The sequence below is a fragment of the Barbus barbus genome (assembly GCF_936440315.1).
Source record: "Barbus barbus genome assembly, chromosome: 29".
Taxonomy (NCBI): domain Eukaryota; kingdom Metazoa; phylum Chordata; class Actinopteri; order Cypriniformes; family Cyprinidae; genus Barbus; species Barbus barbus.
In genome coordinates, this window is record NC_136757.1 from 10,928,544 (window position 1) to 10,953,553 (window position 25,010).

The window sequence follows — 25,010 nt, forward strand, 5'->3', positions numbered from 1 at the left end:
ATGGGCTAAATGCAGAGCATAAATTCCGAGTATGAGTCACACACCCTTCCCTTTCTGACTACACTGTGATTGGTGGTCTCGATCTCCGTACACTGTCTTTAGTAACTCTTACGGATCAGTCTCATGTCAGACAATTGCAACTTGATGATCCGATTACAGGTGATCTCCTCCGTAAAATGGAGGCAGTGATGGGGATGGTTGCTCTCATTATTCCATTCATGATGGCCTGTTGTACTTTAACGATCCCAAAACTGCTTGTGGCATCCACCCTTTGAAATGTTTAAAGCTGTATGCTCCTACGTCTCTCAGAGGTACCTTGCTGAGGTATTAAAATGGCATCTGAGGTGAAGAAATATGTAACCTCTTGCACGGTTTGTCAACTAATGAAACCAAGAAAACCTGCCGGTCTAATGGTCCCAATTCGTCCCCAGAAACCTTGGGAGTATGTTGGGGTGGATTTTGTTGGCCCTTTGCCACGTACTCCCCGCGGTAATGCTTACATCTTGGTTTTTGTTGATTATTTTTCAAAGTGGGTCGAGATCGTGACAGTGAGAGAAGCTACAACAGCAAGCAAAAGTGAAGTGTTTTCCCGTCACGGGGCCCCCGCCTATCTAATTTCAGACAGAGGCTCCCCTTTTGTGAGTGACCTATTCGAACGGGTGCTCACACTCCTGGGATCAGAACATCGCCTCACAACGGAATTTCACCCACAGACGAATGCCACAGAGAGGGTGAACCGGACTCTCAAGACACCAATTCGAGCATACGTGGATGATAACCACACCATCTGGGACCGATATATACCCAACAAATTTGCTTTGCACTATGAACAACACCTCATGAGAGTACGCGTCAATCCCCGTCCATGATGTTGTATGGGAGGGAGTTGGACACTTCATTGGATCTGATTACTCAGCCTGTCTGGAATGGAATGGAGGAACCTGAAATCCCTTATCCGTAGAGCTTAAGATTGACGTTGCAAGAGGTACATGACCACGCAAGGGCAGCCCTGGAAATCAGTCGCAACAAACAGAAGCAGCACTATGACAAAAGATGTCGGTCTGTTTCTTATGCCATTGGTGACCTTGTCAGAGTGAAAACCCACCCATCAGATGCACTGGCCAATTTTACAGCAAAACTGGCACCCTTGTACTCTGGTCCATACCGTGTCACTCAAGTTTTGTCTGTTGTGAACTACTTGGACACAGGACAGGATGCTGGTGTCTATCATGTGTTAAATATGCAATCTTTCCACACTTGGAATGCATGCAGTATGTATTTGATATAAGTATTTGATGCACTGCCGATTTTTCAAGTTTTCCCACTTACAAAGAATGGAGAGATCTGTAATTTTCATCGTAGGTACACCACAACTGTGAGAAACAGAATATTTTTTAAAAATCCAGAAAATCACATTGCATGATTTTTGAATAATTAATTTACATTTTATTGCATGAAATAACTATTTGATACAATAGAAAAATAGAACTTAATATTTGGTACAGAAACCTTTGTTTACAATTACAGAGGTCAGACGTTTCCTGTAGCTCTTGACCAGGTTTGTGCACACTGCAGCAGAGATTTTGGCCCATTCCTCCATACAGGTCTTCTCCACAGGTTTTGGGGCTGTCGCTGGGCAACACCGAGTTTCAGCTCCCACCATAGACTTTCTATTGGGTTCAGGTCTGGAGACTGACTAGGCCACTCCAGGACCTTGAAATGCTTCTTACGGAGCCACTCCTTAGTTGCCCTTGCTGTGTGTTTGGGGTCATTGTCATGCTGGAAGACCCAGCCACGACCCATCTTCAATGCTCTTACTGAGGTTGTTGGCCAAAATCTCACGATACATGGCCCCATCCTTCCTCCCCTCAATACGGTGCAGTCGTCCTGTCCCCTTTGCAGAAAAGCACCCCCAAAGAATTTTGCTCTCATCTGACCACATGACCTTCTCCCATGCCTCCTCTGGATCATCCAGATGGTCTTTGGCAAACTTCAGACGGGCCTGGACATGTGCTGGCTTGAGCAGGGGGACCTTGCACGCGCTGCAGGATTTTAATATATGATGGTGTAGTATGTTACTAATGGTAACCGTTGAGACTGTGGTCCCAGCTCTCTTCAGTGGGCATGGCCTAAATGCGCTGTCTCTATAGCGCTTTATACAGTAGGGTAGGGTCTGGGAAAACGCCGCCCCTTAAGGATTGTGTCTTTTTTTTTTCAGTGAAACAAAAGTTAAATGTGTTCAGAAAAGTTACCATACTTTTAGTGACAATGACATAAATTATAAACCAAGTATGACATTTTTTTCATGTTATTAGATTTTTTACATAAATTAAATTAAAACGCCCCCATGGGTGGGGTAAAATGCCCCCAGTCTGACAAAGCAATTACGGCAAAGTACAGGCAGTTTTAGCTTAAAATTAAAAAAAGAATATAATCAATAATTATGAATTACAAAATTATAATAGCCTATTTAAAAAAAAAAAAAGTTAACTGATGATAACTGGCTAGCTAACTAGCTACCTGATGCTAACTTGAGGTAATTTTTAAATATAAAGTCCAAATATTTTTATTCAATCAACCAGTTAGAATTAATTTGATGGAAAAACAAAGGATTTGATATTCAGAACAGAATAACTACAGTAATTGCCCATTGCCCCCTGGGGGCGTTTTACCCCACTGACTAGCTATGTTTGAGAAACAAAATTATGTTATTCTGAAAATATAATTATATTTTTTTCAAATAACACGTACTCTCTATCTATACAGGCCCAGCTGTTCTCATATATAACTGTGATGTTCTACAAAACAATAAGCTTTAAAACACTTTTTTCTTACTGCAGAAAATTTGATCATTTACTGTGAAATCCGTTTTCTCCCGGGTACATCACCAGTGTAAGCTTCATGGTGAAAACGTCTACATCACCCTTGTCAACGTAGTCCATATTTACAATAAAATTCAATTCCGCTTTCAAGCAGCTCTAAAAAGAAAAGGTGTGTATTTACTCTAAGGACAAATAGAATAATAACAGAGGCTATTTACATTAACTCCGCCCACTAATGCCTGGCTGTGATAAACAGCACTGCAAAAGACAAGTACATTTCTGTATTATCAGTAGTGCTGAGAGTAAAATGTGAGTAGTTTGCTTTTGACGCGATCGACCTATGGTGAGTGGGTCGTGCCATGGATTACCTACCGAAGGAGACAGTCATGTACTTTTTACGTGTGAGTAGGGGTACGTCGCAACACAGGCGCGTGACACCAACGCCGTAGACTCGCAACACAAACACGAGACACCAACGCCGTAGAGAAGTACGTCGCCACCACAATAAATTAATAGTCTTGTTCGACTTCATGCGGCCCTGCAAAGATCGGCTGCCGCCTGACAAAAGCAATGCATTCTGGTTAGGACATTTGTGAGACAATAGGTGCGTTCGACTTCATGCAGCACTTAGCAGACCGATCGGCGGCTGACTTGAAGCAGTGCATGCCGGTTAGAAATTTAGTCCGACTTGAACCGGCGCCGACCACACGTCACTGTCACGTGTGGCATCAAAGTACCGCGATAGCGTTTCGAGAGCAGCCGGCTGACTCAGCCGGCGCAATTTCTCCAGAGCGACTGCGGGAGCGCTGATGACGACACAGCTGTTTCACGATTGGCCAAATTCACCACATGACAACAACGACGTGTGTTTCGGGTTTATTCTGACAACTTCAGTCCCACTAATGCTCATATACGGACTTTCAAAAAAATAAAAATAAAAATAATAAAAATAAATTAACTTTTCATGTCATCTTCATCTCGTAAATCATGTTTATTAAAAGATTACAATTATTTTTACTGCAATCACTTTTTTGTTAATTCGTTTATATAGGTTTTGTGCATTTATTTATTTTGGACCTTTTTCATACAGACCCTTTAGAGTATTAAGCTGCATAACCTATTTAGATATTTTTTTTATGGAATAAATCAAATGTCAATCTTACAGACTTTTAATATAATGTGGTCATCATGGATTCTGATTGATACTAATTGTCTAGTTGCTGGGTTCATCCATCTTCACTTGCATGTGATTACTGCCAACAACTCTGGCTGGATGTCAACTTAATACAACATTCAGATCACTTTCATAAGCTGGTATAAATCATAATAGAAAGGCAAATAAATTGGGCTTATCCGTAGGCCTGTTCATGGTGTTTTGTCTTACTAAAATGTGCTTACCTAACTGGAGAAATAGTAAAATAAGTAAACAAATATGTAACATCCTAATTCTTTTATCTGTAATGAAAACCACATTTAGTACATACAATTATTATCTTCATAGATTATTTTTATTAAATTGCAGTAGCAAAAACACACATAATGAATCATACTGCACAAGTCAAATTTTCAATATGTTCTGTTTATTTACTTAAAACTTGTTTCTGTCGTGATGACACCCTTTCAAAATATTACATACATCTTAAAGGTTTATTAAAACATAAACCAACATAGTAATAAAAAAAGAATCACTTCTAATGAAAATTGTTAAGTGTAATTGCATTGATTGGTTAGTATTAGAAATAACGAGTCACACTGGTGTTGGGTATGGTCCCATGTCCCTTTGGATATATAAAAACAATACTTATTACATTGAACCTTTACTCACTTTCGTTGCTCATTGTGCTCAATTTCATACAACAATAAGGGCATTTCTATAGCTTCCAGTTCGTCTGCAATAAAGCAAGCAAACGCCACGTGATCTGCCATGACTGAGGTAGATGCAGCAAACTACGAGAGCTCCGAAGTGTCCGACTTGACGACTCCGTTTTCAACTCCGCCCCTGACTGCAAGCGGCTACTCTCGTTGACCACCGTCTGTAGCCGTGCTTCAAGTCGAACGCACCTTTTGATCGGCACTGCAACTGCCTTACGATCACATGTGCCATCAAAGTAAAACGAGACCAGCCGCCGAGGTAATGCACTGCAGTTGCTCAAAATCGGCTGGGAGAGCCTTGATGACCACACACTTTATTCTCATTGGTTAGATTCTGTGATGACAAGCACGAGGTGTGTTGCGTGTGTTTATTCTAGCAATTCATTTTCAATAATGCACACAAATCTGTGTTATTTTTTATAACAGTAAAGCTTTTTTAGTGTAGTCGCACTGTTATCTTGAGTAATTTTTTATCAAAAACACTGATAAAAGCGTATATACCCACACTTTATTGGTATTTAGTAGCCTATATGTTTATGCTGAACTTTATTCTTACAGATTGCGCTGTATTAAGCAGTGTATAAAAAGTGTTTATGTTGCAAATAAAACCGTTTCTGTGTATTTCACATATATTGCATTAAATTCACTTTATCTGTGATAAGAGTATGCAAACACCGTGCGAGCGTGACTAACGGGAGCAGAAAGTGTCTGACTTGACGTCTCCACTTTTAATTCCGCCCCGACTGCAGACGGCTACTCTCCAGCCGGTGGCAGGCTAGTGTAGTTAATCTCGAACAAGCCTAATATTTACCCTCATGTGTTTTTTCTAGGTTTCTTATATTTCATTTGTTACATTTATTATCAATCATTAACTTTTTTATTTTACTTTCCTGTGTTCTGATGACATTGAATATATCCTTTATACAAATTTTGTATTGCATACAAAGTTGTATGTCATAAATGTCATCTCTGTACTGTTTACAAACATAATTTAAAAAAATAATTAATTAACTTTCTCTTGGAGATTAAGGACTATGTGACTATGGTGTATATGTAAATTATACACCATCAAAGTCGCAATTGTATTATTGTTATTTTCACAATTATTAATAACAACTTCAAAGATAAACACATAAATGTATTAATTATAATCTATAAACATAATATTTATAATCTATAGGCCACCTTAGCAGCTAGCAACAGCAGTCATTTAAAGTGCAGAAATTATGTAAGTAAAATATTGTAAACATTGTGATATTAAAAATATATTTTCCAGCATCAAATATTAATGATTCACATTTCACAAACTTACATGTAAATAAATTATATAAAACTATACTGTATATGCACAACAGTTACACAAATAAATTAGATCAACCAATGCATTTATTTCCATTCAAAGGGATATAAAAAAAAAAATTAATAATATTAGTCTAAAACGATTCCTTATCCTATTGCTCCCTCTAGTGGACAAGTTTAATATCAAAGCCTTCAGGTTGCAGTTGAAATGACTGATGGTTTAGAGCAGTGGTTACAATACCAACAATACAATTATAATAGTTCAGGAGGAGAACAGCAAATTCTAAACCAGGAGTTCTCAACTGATTAGGGTTGGAGCTAAACTCTGCAGGAAAGTGCACCTTGAAGACCATAGCTGACAACCCCTGGTTTAGAATTGGCTGTCCTCCTCCTGAGCATCAGAAATTCATACATCTATTATAATTGCTCTTCTTTTTGGTCAGAAGTTACCATGTTAGTATTTCTTTTTTGTAACAAATGTAATAATAATAATAAAAAATCCTTTTTACTGTTTATACTTTTTTTTAACCTCTTATTTTCCTAAATAGATAAACTATGTATGATAAACTAGACCAATAGCACTGATTTATGACAAAAAAAATTAAAATGATAAATATGTATGAAATATGGAGATACAAGGTTTCTGTCTGACAGCAATGATATATACTTGTATATAATATGTTATTTTGACTATTATTTTGTTAACCTTGCTAACATAATAGAATATGTCAACAACAAGATAGTTAATAGTACTGGACATTTCAAGGTCAAGGTAACCTTAGCCTAACATTAAAATATTATGTCCAGTTATTTTCCACAGTATATCAAATATTTTCTGTGGTAATAAATTATAAAATAAGACTAAATGCATCAATTATACAAAAGCAGCCATGTTGAGTTGTGAAATGTGGGGCAGGTGAATAGTTTTCTGCAGTAAATATGTTCCTACTTGCATAAAAATAGCAAATAATCAAAGGTTTCTATATGGGTCATTTTTTACCCATGTGTGTAAAATTGATGTAGAAATACAAAAACTGTGTTTTTTATAAAGCGAAGAAAGAAAAACTAAACATAATGATTTGTGGAAATCAAAAACAAGATATTTAATGAATACCTGGAATAATAAATGATAAAATGCATTTCTTTTACAGATTCAGCAAAGAAACACTGACTGAAATAACATAGGAAATGAATACGGGTCATTTTAGACCCATGTTGTGCATTAGAAGGGTAGTGACAAGTATTCAAGTAAGAAATAAAAAATAAAAATGTGATGATCAAAAACAAGTTAATTGAGGAATTCCTATAATTATGAATGATGAAATTAATTTCTTGCAAAGATATAGAAAAAATAAACTCAGTCGGGTCACTTTAGACCCATGTAGTGCATCAAAGGATTAAAAATGTAATTTATTCCTGTGATTTCAAAGTTGAATTTAGCATCATTACTCCAGTCAAATGATCGTTAATAGGTTCATGCGTTTATAGGATTGTACTGTTGTTTGAAAACAGTGTTCAGTCAATGAAACATCTCTCTGAGAAAAAAATAAAAATCAATAGACAAGAACTCCATAAATAGTTTTGAAAGTTGTGAGTTCTAAAAAATTATGAGATCTAGGACCTTTATACAGCCTTGTTTTCATCTGCGTAAAATTCAATATGGTGACTAAAGTAACAAAGGTCTATTATCCTGTAAATGCTGTTCTTGGTGTTTGTATATTTTTATGGCATTCATTGTTTAGTAACAGTTGGCTGCAAAATTTAGAGAAGACTCTAAATTAGCAAGAAACAGGTTTTCATGCGATGAATCCTCTCTAAAACATCAATAAAATGTTTATTTTGCCATTTTACTAGAAAATATTTTTCGAAACTTTTTATTCATTTTAATCAGTCTTAAAGCCTGACACCGAAATCTAGAACGATGACATTTATATATTTAAAGTAATTTATTGCAGTCACAATTTGAAACCTAAAATATTATATACATTGTTTACATAAGATTCCATTTTGAATTGAACACAGCTCTTTTATGGAGCATAATTTAAAGGTTTTAATAATTTTGTGGAGTTTAAAGTTTTTCTTCTTCCTCAGTGTGGGTAGGCAGCAGGTAGCAATGTGGCAGTTTTTTTTTTTTTTTTTTTGAAGGACTGCTAATTTTTATTTCATTTAATTTTGCTCTCCAATGTATTTTAAAGCATTACACCAGCTCTCAGTGGTATTTCCTTCAGTAGCTGCAGCTATTGTGCAGTAGAGACCATCTGTGTAGGGATGTAAGGGTCTATATCTCCTGGTGGAGAGGAGAGCAGGTGAGAAGGGTGGGTTTCACTCGTCTGTGTCTGAGGATAGAGCTCCAAACTGCCAGAAGACACTGGGAATGTAATTAAACAGAGATGCTTTATAACAGAAACATCTGAATATGGCTAGATTAAGCACTGCATGGTCTGCAAGGGTCTGTACCTGGCTCTGGTGAAGTGGAATGCAGATGTAAAGACTCCTCTTCAATGGGACTGTCTGAGTGACCCTCTGGATCTGAGGTGAAAATCTGATGGAGAGGAAAATGATAGAGCATTTAAAAGACTTTCTGTAGATTCACAAGCCGATTATATAGCCCTTAATCTGAAAATGATGTGCATGTAATCATGTCAGTGTGATGAGTTTGTGTACGGTTCATGCCTGTCGAACAGCTGTGAGGTTAGTCAGTGTTCCGAAGCTGTTGCTGTCTGCGATGACCATAGCCTGGGACAGGAGACTGGAGGAGTGGTAAGAGCTCAGGTCTGCTTTGCTGTACACTAAAACACATGCGGTATTAAAGAAGAATTTTGGTCCACACTACATCGCTAAAATGAGACGAACTAGGTCTTTGTATGGTGCTTGTCCATTTAAAACACACGGCTGCCATGCTAGTATGAAGTGTTCTGTCTAGACAGCTAACTTGTAGGCTAATGTTCTTTCAAAGTTATGAAGACATTCTTTAAGTAATGTTAGTAGAATGTTTGTTCAAAGTTATCTGGTCTTAAAAAAAATTCTCAAATCGTAAATCGGCATAAACAATATTTATACATTGTTTCATGGAATGTTTTTGTCTAAAACATTTTAGTTACATCTGTCTAATGTTTTAAGGCTACTGTAGTTACTATATAGTGATGCTTGTCTTGATGCACAACTAATTAATTACTCAGACCTCTAATTAAGTACATACTGTGGCATGGCAACTGTGCCATTGTTGCCATGAAGGAGTTTGGGCAAATGTGACTCTGAAGCTGATGTGCTATTGGCTGCTGAGGTGAGGCGTGAAGCTGCTGCTGAAACGAGATTGGCTGAAGGGTAGTAAAGCCTCCCCCTACGTTATTGATGACGGGGACCGTCTGTGGTTGAGAGGACGTCAAGCCTACAGTAAAAGACACGTTTTAGTATTAATTAGCAGTGTGTTGGTGTTAAACTCTTAATGTAGATCACAATATGCACTGTACCTATGAGAAGTGAGGAGTCCCCCAGACTCATTACACTTGGTAGGGAGGCCATGATCAGTCCTGGATGGGCAGAAGAGGATCCTGACACTCCATGCAGGGAAGTGAGAGTACTGACGGGAGGTAAGGAGCCACCACCAGATACCTAAGAGAGAAAATGGAAACTTTGCCTGACGGGTTTCAGGTTACATTTGCCTTAATGTATAGTAAATGGAACATTTTTAACACTTGTCATCAGTCAAGGAAGATTTAAAAGTCTCAGTGTTTTTGTCCATAAAAATTTAATTCGATGGAGTCCAGTTTTGTTTTGGACCAGTTTTGTTTTGTTTTGGTTTGTGAACAAAAAGAGGTCTGTGAAATATCTTCTTTTGAGAGAGGCTTAGAAATAAGAAACAATGAAAAAAACATGAAATGGTGCTTTTAAATGTGAAAAACTGCCACTAGGTGGCGGCAAGTCAGTGTCTTATCGAGTTAGTCATTCCGTTTATTCAAAAGAAACTAATTAATTCTAAAACAAAACAAATAGACGTTATGAATGGGTTATTGAATCATTCACACAAGCCAAACACAGATTCATTCAGAAACTAAACAATGCTATGTGTTGCAAGGATTCTGTTATCCATTTGTTAGTTTTTTTCTTTGGTTAAATACAGCAATATTAAATACAATATTTTTTATTGTTAGTCACTTAATGTTAACATTTCATAACTAGTAAAACAAATTTACGCTCAGTGCAAATAACCTGCCTTGTTGGAAGAGTTTATGTGCTCTAACTAGATGATAATTATTTACGACGCAAGCGACCTGAGTTCGAGTCTGCCTTTTCCCAAACTCGTTCTTCTCTCTTTTCACATTTCTTATCACATCAGAAAGGCATTTCATTTCAATAAAAATTAATGTAATAATCGAAAAGTTGAAAATATATTGTCGGGTAGGGTTAAGGTAGGTGTAGGGAGGCGTTTATTGTCCCAATAAGGCAGCATCCATTTACTAATTCTAATAAAAATGATAATTTACACTCAGTAAGTTATTATTGCATGCTGTTTTATAATGTGCTACAATACTGAGATGCAAATATTTGCCACTATTTGCAATAAGTGGTATAAATAGCAGAAAATACTGCCATATTTATATAGTGCAAATAGATTATATATCGTTATTTACGCATAGGGCAAATAACCACTGCCTAAGTTTAAATTAATAACTTTATTTTGACCTTCTTACTGTTATTGTGAGATAAAAGCAATCAGTCAGTGATTACTTTAAATGTCACCGATTATAATGATGTGTGTAAAGTAGTGTAATCTCACTGGTTTGTGATGGTGTATATCCAGGAGTGTATGACTGGGTTCTAGTTGGACTGGACTGGTAAGACGACCGCCGCCACCTCTGTCTTCACCACTGGAGCTTCTCACTATGCCCAGACTCTCACAAACCATTGGCTGGCTGTACTTCAGAACTTAAGGATATTAACAAAAGAGAAAAGTGGATAAAACAGGCCAAAATGAGGGAGAAATCTAGGAATTAAAACCATGCAAACTATTAATAACTATCCCCCTGGGGATAGGTATTAGCCTGATTGACATTGTACCTGGTGAAGGACTGGATGGTAGTGTCTGGCCTGTGGAGGGAGCTGATTGGCTACTGTAGGGCACGTCCAGTGCCAGTTTGTGACGAAATGCCTCCTCTTTACGCCGATTTGCGAACCAATTGTATACACGAACCTCTGTGACCAAATTAGAGCCTAGGCCAGCCAGCTGAGATGGAGAAACTCCCCTCTGAAGACACTCTGCTCTAAAACATGTATACATTCAACAGGTATTATGCCATGCCTTTAAAAACATTTTGAGTTAGAACCCAGTTCACTCCTTACCTGTTGCACTCCTCCACCAGTCCCTCCCTCTCCTCCTTACTGGGGTTTTTCTGTCGATCATAAGCCTGGAACAGAATTTGTTGGGAGGCTGGGCCCCATTTGAATCGATTCCTCCGTCCCTTTCTCACTTCTTCCCCAGATTCCTCTCCTGACATGACACCCCGACTGGCATTGGTGAACTCTGCATTGATCAGGGTGAGAGAATCATTAGTGTAATTCTTAAATATGCATTAAAATAGAGATATAAGAAATGGTCATACTCACGCTGGTTGATCTCTGCTTTTTTCTTGACGTACCAGCTGTACAGAGAAGCTCGCTTTTGATTCTTCATGGGTGTGCCCTTGTTGAGGTGCTGGGAGAGATGGGATTGATTGAGGCCGGTGGACTCCACCACCTCTCTCTGTGGTAGGTTGTGCTGCTGCATATAGCTTTTCACCATTTTAGCCACATGCCAAGGATCCTCTCTAACACACACCAATACATTAATACATTAATAGACATTTCCAATCAAGTTCTTATGAAATCATATGAAGAACATGATGCTTATTAATGAATCATTCAAAGGAAATGGTGCCATCTGAGTTTGAGAATTTGAGAATTTCCTTTAATTACATTTCAAGAGTCATATTTTTCCATAATTTTCCAGGTGTTTTTGAGCCAAAATATGTAGTTACTGCCTTGCAAAATATGCTATATTTGTTTCACCTATGTCACAGTAAGTAAATTAATATATACAGTATTAAAAAGGGGGTAGGATTTATTTATTTTTATTTTTTTAAGAAATTATCAATTATATCCAGCAAGGAATCGGATCCATTAAATTGATCAAACATGATGGTAAAGGTATTTATAATGATACAAAATGACTACTTTAAATAAATACTGTTTTTTTTTTACTTTCTATTAATCAAAAAATCTTGTAAAAAAAATGTTCAACTAGAAATATTAACTGTCTTAAACATTGGTAATAATAAGAAATGCTTCTAAAGCAGCAAATCAGCATATTAGAATGATTTCTGAAGGATCATGTGACACTAAAGACTGGAGTAATGGTGGTGAAATTTCAGTTTTGTAATACAGAAGGAATTTACATTTTAACATAAATTGAAATAGAAAACAGTTATTTAAAATAATTAGATGATAAAAAATTATCAAGACTAATGAAGAAAATTGTCTCATTTGAGCCCTTGTCAAATAAAATGGATGATTTCATTCAAATAAAGTATGATGTCTGCAACATAAAAATGTCTTCCATATAAGCATAATATTTTAATTACAGTTAGAATTCAGCTTTTAACCCTAAAACTGGCGACGTATTCTGTGAGATACAAACATTTGAGAGGCTGTGGGGAGAAGCAGTGAAAGTGTAGATCTTATTTCTTGGTTTTTTTTGAAAGGGTGTTTGTTGTCAATATTTAGATGAGGTTAATTTTGTTTCTAACATATTTTTTTTTCGCTCACAGGAAGCATTTAAAACTGCATGGCTGCCTGTAGTGGGAAATCTACTCACCCTCCAATAAAAGTTGATCTAGTTCACATATTTACACATTGGAGGGGACTTACCTGTTTAAAAAGCTGTTATTCAGCATTAGCTTATTAGGTTTACATTGAAATTTTATTAATTAAATGCTTACTTTTTTTGTAAAAATAAAAACAATTTATTTATACATTTTGTCTCTAAATGTTTGTATCTCAGGGGATACATTGCCCTTTTAGGGGTATAAATCAAGATATAAAAACATAGGCCTATATACAGTTGCATCTCAGTAAATTAGAATGTCATTGAAAAGTTCATTTATTTCAGTAACTCAACTCAAATTGTGAAACTCGTGTATTAAATAAATTCAATGCACACAGACTGAAGTATAAGTCTTTGGTTATTTTAATTGTGATGATTTAGGCTCACATTTAACAAAAACCCACCAATTCACTATCTCAACAAATTAGAATACTTAATAAGACCAATAAAAAAAACATTATATTTTTAGTGAATTGTTGGCCTTCTGTAAAGTATGTTCATTTACTGTATATGTACTCAATACTTGGTAGGGGCTCCTTTTGCTTTAATTACTGGCTCAATTCGGTGTGGCATGGAGGTGATCAGTTTGTGGCACTGCTCAGGTGTAATGGAAGCCCAGGTTGCTTTGATAGCGGCCTTCGGGTCATATGCATTGTTGGGTCTGGTGTCTCTCATCTTCCTCTTGACAATACCCCATAGATTCTCTATGGGGTTCAGGTCAGGCGAGTTTGCTGGCCAATCAAGCACAGTAACACCATGGTCATTGAACCAGCTTTTGGTACTTTTGGCAGTGTGGACAGATGCCAAGTCCTGCTGAAAAATGAAATCTCCATAAAGCTTGTCAGCAGAAGGAAGTATGAAGTGCTCTAAAATGTCCTGGTAGATGGCTGCGTTGACTGTGGACTTCAGAAAACACAGTGGACCAACACCAGCAGATGACATGGCAGCCCACATCATCACTGACTGTGGAAACTTCACACTGGACTTCAAGCAACATGGATTCTGTGCCTCTCCACTCTTCCTTCAGACTCTGGGACCTTGATTTACAAATGAAAAGCAAAATTTAAAAGTCTTCATCTAAAAAGAGGACTTTGGACCACTGAGCAATAGTCCAGTTCTTTTTCTCCACAGCCCAGGTAGGATGCTTCTGACGTTGTCTCTGGTTCAGAAGTGGCTTGGTAGCCCTTTTCCTGAAGACGTCTGAGCGTGGTGACTATTGATGCACTGACTCCAGCTTCAGTCCACTCCTTGTGAAGCTCTCCCAAGTGTTTGAATCAGCTTTGCTTGACAGTATTCTCAAGCTTGCGGTCTTCCCTGTTGCTTCTGCACCTTTTCCTACCCAAATTCTTCCTTCCAGTCAACTTTGCATTTAATATGCTTTGATACAGCACTCTGTGAACAGCCAAACCTTTCAGTAATGACCCTCTGTGAATTACCCTCTTTGTGAAGGGCGTCAATGTTCATCTTCTGGATCATTGCCAAGTCAGCAGTCTTCCCCATTATTGTGGTTTCAAAGAACAAGAGATACCCGGAATTTATACTGTAGGGATGGTCATTAATTGAAACTCAAATGTAAATATTCTAATGTTTTGAGATACAGATTTTTGACTTTCATGAGCTGTAAGCTCTAATCATCAAAATTAAAACAAAAAAACTTTTGAAATGTTTTACTTTACATGCAATGAATCTAAAATATATGAAAGTTTCACTTTTTGAAATAACTTACAAGAAAAAATGAACTTTTTCACAACATTCTAATTTATTGAGATGCACCTGTATATAGAATCTGTGATTTTGTGGCTTTTGTTTTAGAAAATCTGATCTTTTTGTAATCTTGACTAAACACATATCGTTGGACCGGTCTGACAGTCAAGGTTCCATATTTTGGTAACTGTGTTGTAATAGAGGTGATATTGTTACAGAAAATGATTGATTTGTGACAGAAAACTACATTTAAAAAATCAATAGAGTCCAGGTGTAACCCAGTGGTTATTTTTGGTATAGTGCCCAAACAAAATCTCACAGGAATCACAATTGTTGTGATCTCAACTTCAAATTTGGAACACAACTTGGTTAGACATATGGCTTTGATTTCATAGAAATTTTAGAGTTCAACAATTTATAAAATACTTATTTATATAAAATTAAATAAAGATAGTATATTACATTATCTTTATTGTAAACTTCTATAACTTTTTTATACTTTCGGTTTTTGAAAGGCTTTCACTTTAGCAATAATCTGCTATGTGTCTTTAAAAAAACAGACCAACCTTAGGTCTGTATTCCAAAGCGTCCAGGAATTACAACCATGTCATAACAAGCATTGATAAACAAGTGTTCTGTTTTCAGTTAATTTAAGTTCATTTATACCCCCAAACTGGCAACGTATCCTGTGGGATACAAACATTAAAATCATAATTAAAAGTCATGTTTTGAAAAAAATGATCAAGTTGTATTATTTGTGTCTCAATAAGAAGGAAAATAGAAATAAATAAATTTTCTAATGTCTCTTTATGGTTTTGCCCTTTTTGGGGATAATAAATGGATCATTTAAAATGTAATTGTGATGGCTAGGCTGCAAAGTGGCTGATATTGGAATTAAAAAATATATTAATACATTATTATAGCTTGTTACAAAAATATATAAGAGATAAAACATATTTTAAGTAATAAATAGAAGTGTGAAAGCACAGCATTCTGTTAATTATATCAGTAGACAAACACATACCATAGTACACCATTGGAACTGTTTCCTGAAAATACCAAATTTTTCCTAATTAAGCTTATTATACATATTTTTAAATCTCCATTAAATAAATAAAAAATATAATATATATATATATATATATATATATATATATATATATATATATATATATATATATATATATATATATATATATATATATATATATATATATTATTAAGGCTATTTAAAAAAAAAAAAACGTTTTGGGAGAAGGGTGAGGGGGAAGAGAAAGGATAGATAATACAGAGGTAGAGAGGGTTCAATGTTTACACTGTAAGATAAGGCAAGAGACATGGGGCCAAAGTCCAGTAAAAGAGATTGCAAATAACCCTCTTAAATTCAACACAAGCGCACAAAGCCTTACTAACACACAAACATATCCAACAGTATTGTATTTCATCTATACATATCACTCACAAATTCCTTTTGAGGTTTAAATAAAGTGCATTACAATTCCATTTTTATCTCTATTCAAAGAGCCACACATTTAGAAAACAAAACTCCCCTCACAACTGCTCTATCTTTACAATATCACCATAGTCATGTGTACACAAACACACACACACACAGAGCAATGGACACTGTGTCACTCTGTTAATTTTAACCAGTCGATGTAGCTCATTTATTAAAAAGTTTCAAATGGCCAGAGAATAATGAATAGGGTGGGTAATTAGTAACTAAAAAAGGTGGAACCTCCTTTATATTCACCCCATCAGTTGAGAAGCAGAGCACTAGAGGAGAAAGTAAGCCAAAGAAAAGGAATAGAAGAAAGAAGACCTGAGATGAGCCAGAGAAAAGAAGGTTTAATCAAGAAATTGTGGAGTAAAATAGGAAGTTGAGAAGATGCCAGTGGCGGATTTTAGATGATATTTCTTTAGAAGAACAACATTCGACGCACTAAAGTCATATTAGACAGTTCTGATTGTGTGTTTTGGATGAAGTTTGGATTGATTGATCAGAAGACACTAGGAGACTTACTGCAACAGCTGGTCCACTTCAGCGCTCTGCCTCGCAGCCTCCTCCGGCGGCAGCCTCTCCAGCTCATGGAAGATAGGAGGTGGATTGTCCATGTCTCCTTCCTCCGAGCTCTCGCCATCGGCCTGATCCATCCTCTCGGCACCGGCCGAGGCCCGTTCTCGCTCCAGATCTCCCATGGCCTGGATGAGCAGCTCTTTTGACAGCCCTGATCCCAGTAGAGACCACACCAGCTGCTCCTGTAAGGCCGACAGCCGGCCGCTTCGTTCTCCTCCTGCTCTCCTCCCCTCTACTCCCTCCATCTTTCACGTTTCGAGGTGTTTAAGCGGCTGTGTTTTGTCTATAATTTGCTCACAGAAGCTATGTCCATGTCACTAAAGCAATTACCAACACACTCTTTGTGTGCAAACAGATGTACACACACAGCAAAACAATATCGCACACGTTCAGTATTCACCTCTGTCTCAGACTTAGAGTTCAGTAGTCTGTCTTTCGCATGAACAGCTTGTTTTCATTTTCTTCATCCTTTTCTTCTCTTCGCTTTGCAGTGTTCTTCTGTTTCTGCTCCTGTATTAAGTCTAGACACCTGTTGTCCTTTTGCTTTGAAATGTGTTTTTTTGCTACTTGCTTTTCCCTTCATCCCCTCCTCCCCTACTCTGTCGCTCTCCCTCTTTCTCTCCCTCTCTCTGTGAACTTCAGCCCCGGCCAAAGTGTAGAGTCTAACTATTCAGTGAAAATGGACACTACAAACACATTCACCACTCACACTGTCATCTTGTTTGTCTTTTTCATGAAACATTTGTTTTATCCATGTTCCAGACTCTGGCATTCAATTTTGAACTATGAAAATCTAGCATAAAAAAATATTGCCGTTATAATCTTAACAAATAGTGAAACAATTTCTTTATTTATTGAAAATGAAATATATGCCAGTGGATCTCAACCAGGGGGCCTAAAAGTGACTTTCTTAAATTAAAATAATTTATTTCTTATTCATTTGTAAAAAAAAAACAAAAAAAAAAACAACACACATTTTGTTATGATTTTAAAGATTTCTAGGCCTGAAAATGTTGCGTAAATTAATCAAATAAACAAAATGCAGTGTGTAGCTGATCCTGTAGAGCACACCACACGTAATTGTGTATTATTGAGTTTTAGATATCCCAGACCAAGGCATTTTTTAAATATTTGAGCTGTTTTCTATCATTATCTATCCAATGAGATTTTACATCTGTGTCTGTTCATGTGACATCAGAGGCTGAGGTGTTGATAAAGACCTTCCACTTCCTGCCTCTCTGAATATCCCAATCTAACCCACACTTGTATTCACATGGACAGTGTCCCTGTTTTTCACTCCATTTGCAAATAATTGTATTCATATGAAACTGCTGTCATGCATATCTCCAATTGAAAGTTTAAAATGCACAAGCAATCACAAAGTAGGACGTGTTAGAAATGAGACAAGGCTATTCGTTAAACTCTCCATTTTGTAGTTTTTCAAACTTGAGTCTACAGTTCCATAAAATATTACCATATGATCACTTTACAACTGCAGTTATTGTCACTGTTTCTGAGACTATGCTAGTGAGAATATGACTATGACAGACTGCAATTAAAAGGTCCTTTAGCATTGTCTGTAAAAATGCAGTACACCTGCACTGTACAACCGGAGATGAAGGAAAATATATCTAAAAAGAGAAAAATATTTTTCTATTTGAAAATGTAATTTATTCCTGTGATGCAAAGCTGCATTTTCAAGTCGTTACTCCAGTCTTCAGTGTCACATGACCCTTCAGAAATCATTCTAATATGCAGCTTGGCAATATTTTTCCTTGAACATACGTAAAGGAATGATTTTTATTTATTTATTTATTCCTCTCCCCTCTTTGACTGAATTCTTTAAATTATTGATTATATGTCTGTTACTGTTTGTTTTGTTGTGTTGTATTTTGAATGGATGTTATGTTACGTTATATATAAAGACAATAAAAAGTTGATCACACACAAAAAAAAAGAAATCCTTCTAATATGCTGATTTGCTGCACAAGAAACATTTCTTATTATTAATGTTGAAAACTGTTGTGCAACCCTGATCATTTTTTTTTCAGGATTCTTTGATGAACAGAAAGTTAAAAAGAACAGCATTTTTTTTAAATAGAAATTTTTAGTAACATTATGTCTTTACTGTTAATTTCATCAATCTAACACATGTATCTGAATAAAACTAGCAACATCTTACCAACTACAAAATTTTGAACAGTACTTAAATTCCTAACATATCCAACCAGGATTTGGCAAATTATGTGCATCGCATGACCTAATGTTAATATTTGAGTACTTTACTTTGAGTGTTGGATGCTCAACATACATTCTGATTTTTTTTATTTTTTATATTATATATATTTTTTTGTCTTGAATTATCAATCAACACTGAAAATGCTTAATGTTCAGTATGTGGGCCCTTTCATATTTAAACAGATTTCATTTAAAACACCTTATTGAGATAAATTGTCTCAAATAATTGAGAAGAAAAAATACACTGGCCACAGAAACAGAGAGAAACAAACTATTGGACACGTATATACAATGCAAAAAAAGTTTTAATATATAGAACTGTAATTATACACTATTTACATTTACACAGTCATACCTTTTTCTCACAAATAACACCCATAAGTTAATAAATTCAATTTACATGCTGAAGTGCATAGTGTTCCATATAACATCGGCCACTCTGAATTACAGTAAGCTTCTACTGAAGCACCATTGTCACAGAACAATGGGAATCATTAGCAATTCTTAAAAAATAGCGAACCATCCAGGGAACATTCACACCAGGTGTTTGTGGACTGAATGGACAGAGATTGTATGGCCACAAAGAACTTGTGAAGGGGGAGCGCTAGGGATTGACGGTGGTTGGCTGGACACAGAAGCAGTTTCCAAATGTATTTGCTAAAATACTGTTTAGTACGGCTGAATATGTCTTGCTATCTGTACGTCAGAGCGATGAAGGGTGCATGTTCTAGATGTACACCGTAATCTTGACAGGGTCGTGCGATATTATCCAATAAGTTACAGTGTAATGCCAGCCCCAGCTCTAAAGTGGGCTGCAGGGGGGCCACACCATCCCTGCCCTCATTCACCTCCCCCCACACTACAGGCACTGTATCTTGAAGGGATGGGGGTCTTTGCTTTTGGACAACGACCCCTGGTCTGGTCAAGCCCCTCACCCGATGCATTTCCATCACGCTTGGACCTCTGCTGGTTCCTCCGATGACCAGCTGCAGGGCCTGGAAGAGGGCAAGCAGATCCACTCTCAGCTCTACGACACCATCTCTCAACCAGACTCTGTACCTGCAGAGAGAAAGAGAAAATAGTGCATTTTTCTTCAGAAGATCAATTTCTTGGAGAACTGTGCTAACAAAATTCTCACTTCATCTATCAAGTTCCTCTGTCTCACCTAGTAGGCAACCCTCGTTTCTCCAGTGAGGTCAGCACGGGTTGGATTTTCAGGTGTTGGGGGTTTGAAAAGTGAAAATGAACTTCTGCTTTCTCCAACGGTGCTGACAGCACATCCTCTCCGAGCAGAAACTCAATGTTGTAGTCTTGACAAGTAAGAAAAGGAAACATGATTAGAGATACCTGCTGTAAAATCGTGAATTGCCAGATTTTTGATGTAGGTTTATGCTGGTTTGGTGCTGGTCTAGCTTTTCAAGTGAATTTTGACAGAAATGTTCAAGTTGTATGTCTGTTCAGGTTCCTCTTAGCAAAGCTAAATAGTCTTTTAATGTCTCTGCCAATAAATATATTTTGAACAAAACACCATTCATAAATTTTAGATATATTTGTGATGTTGTATGCTACTTTTCAATTACAGTACTTTTTGTCGAAAACTCTCTCTCCATGCTTAAAAAAAAAAAAAAAAAAAAAAAAAAGAGTTGAAACCAGACTAAGCTGGTTGGCTGGTTTTAACTGGTCTTCCAGCCTGGTCGTAACTGGTTTGAAGGCACTTATTTAGCTAGTCAGAGTGGGAGACCAGCTGGCCAACCAGTTAAAACCAGCTGAACACTAGCTCGATCAGGCTGGGAGACCATCTTAAACCAGCTAAGTATAACAAAGCAAAACGGCTGGTAACGCTAGTTGACCTAGTCTTGAAAGCTAAGGCTGACGGGAACACCAGCGTCCCATGTTGAGGACCAGCATCACTTTTTCAACAAGGTGTCGGAACGGAGAGCTACTTACCCCCAACTTTTCCGCCTTGTATGCCTTTGACACTTCCACAGTGGTAGCCCATTTGACAACAGCGATAAACCCGTCTGACGAATCTGAAGAGGGGTTGTTCTGGGAAAACAGCACGACGTGGAGCATCACTCATCGTCGATAATATCTTCAGACTGTACATCTGGCCCCAGTCACCAAGCGGAGTTGTGCTCTCCGTCCAAGGGGCGCTCAGGAGGGCGCACTGGTCGTGCTCGGATCCTGGTTCGCGACGGCTCCGTCTCTGGACGTGTCCGATACGGATTTTACGCTCTCCTTGAAATGAAGTCACCTTGCGAAGCTGTGTACGAAGCGATCGGCACTGCACTCCTATAGCAATAGTCATGAAAGCGAGGACCAGCAGGGAAACTCGTGTGCGCGTAACCGTGGCCATTTCCAATATCCACATATATCGCGCTCCGGAGATGCTCGTCTCGGGATCTCACTACACGAATGAGAGGGTAAACTCTCTTGCTCTGACAATAAACGCAGTTACTTCTGTGGAATTTGTATTCTGGCTTCTTGTGGACTCTCCTCCCCCTGGTTTTGTTTGGGACCCTTAAGCAGCCATTCGCACCCCCATCGACCTTTTAAATGTGTCTGCATAATGAGGCGCCCAGAGCCCTGCCAGTCCAAGCCATTCTTATTCTCACTCCTAATGACCCTCATTACAGAACATCTGCACCATCACCAACGAGCTGCTCATTTGCAAGAGAAACAACTTTCACCAAGGGAAGCATACAACTTTGCCAAACTGCCCTATCCTGACAATAGCTCCACAACCAACAGAGAGGTAATCTGGGATATAGAAACCATTCATCTGGGTGCACATACACTGGCCCTAAGTAGTATTTGGACACTTAAGCTACACTTTGCAATTCATACTAATACAAATGTATGAATTTAATTACATAGATAACAAACAATCAACTAAGTAGCTTTTCTCACAATTAACTTCACTTTTGAAGTTAATTTAATTTTGAAGGTAGCTTCAGTGTGATTTTTTACTGAATGTATGAAATCAGTTCTAAAGTTCACACAGGTCCTATCGGACAACTGCAGTTGATTTATGGCGAATGTTTGACAACCAAAACGTGTTTAAATGTCTATATATTGAATGAGATCTATATATTTCTGTCCCTCTAAGGAAAGCCCATTACACCAAAACTTTGAAGCTTCAAAAAGTTCATAAAGAGATCGTTAAAGAAAGTAATTATTAACTAAAAGGTTTAACCAAGTCTTCTGAAGGGACAAGACTGAACATTTAATTTAGGCTTTATTCACATTTAAACGTTGATCAACACACATAGATCACATCGAAAGTAATAAAGGTGCTTCACGATGCCGAAGAACCTTTTTTGTCTAAATGGTTCCATAAAGAACCTTTAACATCTGAAGAACCTTTCTGTTTCACAAAAGGTTCTTAAAATTATAAAAAGGTAAGAAAGAGATGGTTCTTTAAAGAAGCTTTGACTGAATGGTTCTTTTTGGAACCAAAAATGGTTCTTCTACTATGGCATTGCTGTTAAGAACCTTTTAAGCACCTTTATTTTAAAGAGTGTATAGCAGTATATAGCAGAAGCTCAGACGCACTTGTGTAATGCAAAAGAACAAACATCAATAATTATTGTGTGTCAAGCACAAACATTTTTAAACGCTTTGGGAGAATAATGAGAGAATATTAAAAATATCTTCGTTTGTGTTGCCACAATGAAAGAAAGTCTTAGGGGTTTAAAATGACCTGAGCTGAGTGAATGATTGTAGAATATTCATTTATTAACACCCAAGCACAATTTTGTTCCGTTTAAAAAAAGGGGACACTTTCAACAGCTATACACATCTACCTTTAACAGTAACACTGAATGGTCTCAGGCATTTTTTAAAGCCTCAGTTCTCTATTCCATTGAAACAGCAAAGGGCTACAGCAGAAGCTGTCTCTCAGGATGAAGACACTTCTTCTATATTTTAGCATTACTTGGAATGAAAGTATATTATCAATTTCAGCCTCTAGTTTTAATTACAAAATGAACAAACAGCAGCCCATTATATAAACAAAAAGCATTAATTACATTCTGAGTATTATGAGAGACATATATAGTATAAACATGGGGAATATATATGAAATAAAAGATATAACAGGAATTAAAATGTTTAAAAAAAGAGCCCAGCTAAAGCAGGTTGACTCCATGTTTAAGGAGCCGCTGACGGGCTTTTCTGGGTAGTGAGAAGGCACTATCCTGAGGATCAGGACTTCCAGAGTTTCTGACAGGTGTTCCCTGCTGGAGAAAATATGTCTCCTGGGCCATGCTACGGGTTCCATACACTGCCGAGCTAGCGTTCCTGTAATTCCGGACATAAACAATGCTTACCTAACTGAAATGTGCTTAAATTATTTTAACACTTATGTTTGATCTGTTCACATACAGATATGATTAACAAATTGATCAAATTAATCAGAAAATACATGTGAAACATTGTCAAAATAAACATTAAATGATGAAAACGGCTGAACAGGCATTCATGCACACACTCTAACCTGACAATGGCCTCCTGTAGTGTGTCTAAGTGTGAGAAATGTGAATGGATCAGCTTAGTGGCCTTCACAAAGGCCTGATCCTGGGGTCCAGCGGTGCGCCCACATACATTAGCTACAAAACAAATTAAAAGTCACAAACTATTTCAAGAACAAATAAAATACACAATCATTTGTGTCTGTTACCATTTTGACTGAATTGAATAAGATTTTATAATGTTTATATGAAACAGGACTTACTAGTCAGAGTGTTTTGAATGCAGTCATAGTGAGCAAAGTTGTAGGGCCCAGGTGGGCCTGGTGTCCCAGGTGAGGTATTTCTCAAGTGAGCCTCAAGCCCGTTTAATGATGCCAAGCTGCTGTGTTGCTGCAGTTGTAGAGAATATTTTTATAACAGAAGAAACAGCTCTTGGGATTTGTTCACCCAAAAAAAAATGAAAATTCTGTCATCAATTACTCACCATGTCTTTCCAAACACATAAGGCCTTCAGAAAATGCTGAGTGAAGTCGTTATTTTTGTTTTCTTTAGGCACAAAAAGTATTCTCATAGCTTCATAATATTGCGGTTGAACCACTGATGTCACATTGACTATTTAAACAATGTCCTTACTACCTTTTTGGGCCTTGAACGTGGTAGTTGTGTTGCTGTCTATGCAGGGTCAGAAAGCTTTCGAATTTCATCATAATATATTTTGTGTTCCGAAGATGAGCGAAGGTCTTACAGGTTTGGAACAACATGAGGGTGAGTAATTAATGACATAATTTCATTTTTGGGTGAACTATCCCTTTAAGTGTGTCTCATTTCTATGTTTACCAAGGATGCATATTGCATCAAAATAGTTAAATTTATAAGTATTAATTAAAAAAATTAAATAAAATCTTATGGACCCAAACTATATATTGGGGGTTCACATATTCGTTCATTTAAATTCATTCAAAATAATAGTTTACCCCAAAGAATGAAAAATTACTGAATATTTACTGACCTTCAGGCCATCCAAGATCCTTTGCAGTGAATGGGTGCCATCAGAATGAGAGTCCAAACAGCTGCTAAAAAAAAACATCAAAATAATCCACACCACTCCAGATTCCATATGACAGTGGACTTTGATGTGAGAAGACAACGAAATGGAATTTTTCTCTGGGGGAGTTGTTATGGATAATAGACTGGTATTTTGGCCAAAAGCAGTGGTTTAAAATTAAAAAAAGATGATTTAAGGATGGACTTGTTGAGGGACTGGAGTCGTGTGGATTACTTGTGGATTATTGCGATTTTTTTATCAGCTGTTTGAACTCTCATTCTGACGGCACCCATTCACTTACAGAAGATCCAAGTGATCTAATGTTGAATTTCTCCAAATTTGTTCTGTTCTGATGAAGAAACAAACTCATCTACATCTTAGATGGCCAGAGGGTGTATACATTTTCAGCAAATACTAATTTTTTGTTAAGTGTTCCTTAAATATTTATGATATATTTTAAACGGACACAGACTCCTTTTTCTCACCACTTCCTCTCTGGCGATGGGGTCTGTGTTGAACTCGGGCTCCACCAGTAGGGCCAACACCAAACCTCTGACTCTATGCTGGTATAATACTGATGGCACTAGAGAGGTGTCTGCTAGGGTCTCATATGGTGAGGGGG

At 37.1% G+C, this 25,010-nt stretch overlaps 3 protein-coding genes across 3 annotated transcripts in view; all 3 read right to left on the reverse strand.

Moving 5' to 3' along the window:
* Positions 1-7,167: 7,167 nt before the first annotated feature.
* On the reverse strand, positions 7,168-18,478 carry LOC306849260 (hepatocyte nuclear factor 1-alpha-like). Its single transcript, XM_079384168.1, has 10 exons — positions 16,580-18,478; positions 11,598-11,797; positions 11,334-11,514; positions 11,052-11,254; positions 10,771-10,919; positions 9,464-9,605; positions 9,193-9,381; positions 8,667-8,782; positions 8,451-8,535; positions 7,168-8,361 (listed from the first exon to the last, which is right to left on the reverse strand). Exons 1-10 carry the CDS (start codon positions 16,876-16,878, stop codon positions 8,231-8,233), a joined length of 1,695 nt encoding a protein of 564 aa, XP_079240294.1. The 5' UTR covers positions 16,879-18,478; the 3' UTR covers positions 7,168-8,230.
* Positions 18,479-19,159: 681 nt separating this feature from the next.
* Positions 19,160-21,439, reverse strand: LOC306849918 (uncharacterized protein). Its single transcript, XM_079385302.1, has 3 exons — positions 20,819-21,439; positions 20,037-20,181; positions 19,160-19,930 (listed from the first exon to the last, which is right to left on the reverse strand). The coding sequence occupies exons 1-3, from the start codon at positions 21,240-21,242 to the stop codon at positions 19,564-19,566; spliced, it is 936 nt and encodes a 311-aa protein (XP_079241428.1). The 5' UTR covers positions 21,243-21,439; the 3' UTR covers positions 19,160-19,563.
* A 639-nt stretch (positions 21,440-22,078) lies between these two features.
* The window catches only part of LOC306849163 (BLOC-3 complex member HPS4-like), an 11,964-nt gene continuing 9,032 nt past the window's right edge, over positions 22,079-25,010 (reverse strand). Inside the window, exons 10-13 of the mRNA XM_079384015.1 lie at positions 24,874-25,010; positions 23,607-23,733; positions 23,370-23,481; positions 22,079-23,173 (exon numbers count right to left, since the gene is read on the reverse strand). The exon at positions 24,874-25,010 is cut by the window's right edge and continues 608 nt beyond it. Coding sequence (XP_079240141.1) covers positions 23,002-23,173; positions 23,370-23,481; positions 23,607-23,733; positions 24,874-25,010 — 548 coding nt within the window. The 3' untranslated portion in view covers positions 22,079-23,001. The remainder of the gene's footprint in view (positions 23,174-23,369; positions 23,482-23,606; positions 23,734-24,873) is intronic.

Excerpts from the sequence above, each read along its gene's own strand:
- LOC306849260 (XM_079384168.1), bottom strand. The coding sequence starts at position 16,878 with ATGGAGGGAGTAGAGGGGAGGAGAGCAGGAGGAGAACGAAGCGGCCGG. Across the intron at positions 10,920-11,051 it reads ACCATCCAGTCCTTCACCAG|TTCTGAAGTACAGCCAGCCA; the intron begins GTACAATGTCAA and ends AATATCCTTAAG. Across the intron at positions 8,783-9,192 it reads GGCACAGTTGCCATGCCACA|TGTACAGCAAAGCAGACCTG; the intron begins GTATGTACTTAA and ends CATGTGTTTTAG.
- LOC306849918 (XM_079385302.1), bottom strand. The coding sequence starts at position 21,242 with ATGTGGATATTGGAAATGGCCACGGTTACGCGCACACGAGTTTCCCTG. Across the intron at positions 20,182-20,818 it reads ACAAGGCGGAAAAGTTGGGG|ACTACAACATTGAGTTTCTG; the intron begins GTAAGTAGCTCT and ends TTACTTGTCAAG. Across the intron at positions 19,931-20,036 it reads AAACGAGGGTTGCCTACTAG|GTACAGAGTCTGGTTGAGAG; the intron begins GTGAGACAGAGG and ends TTCTCTCTGCAG.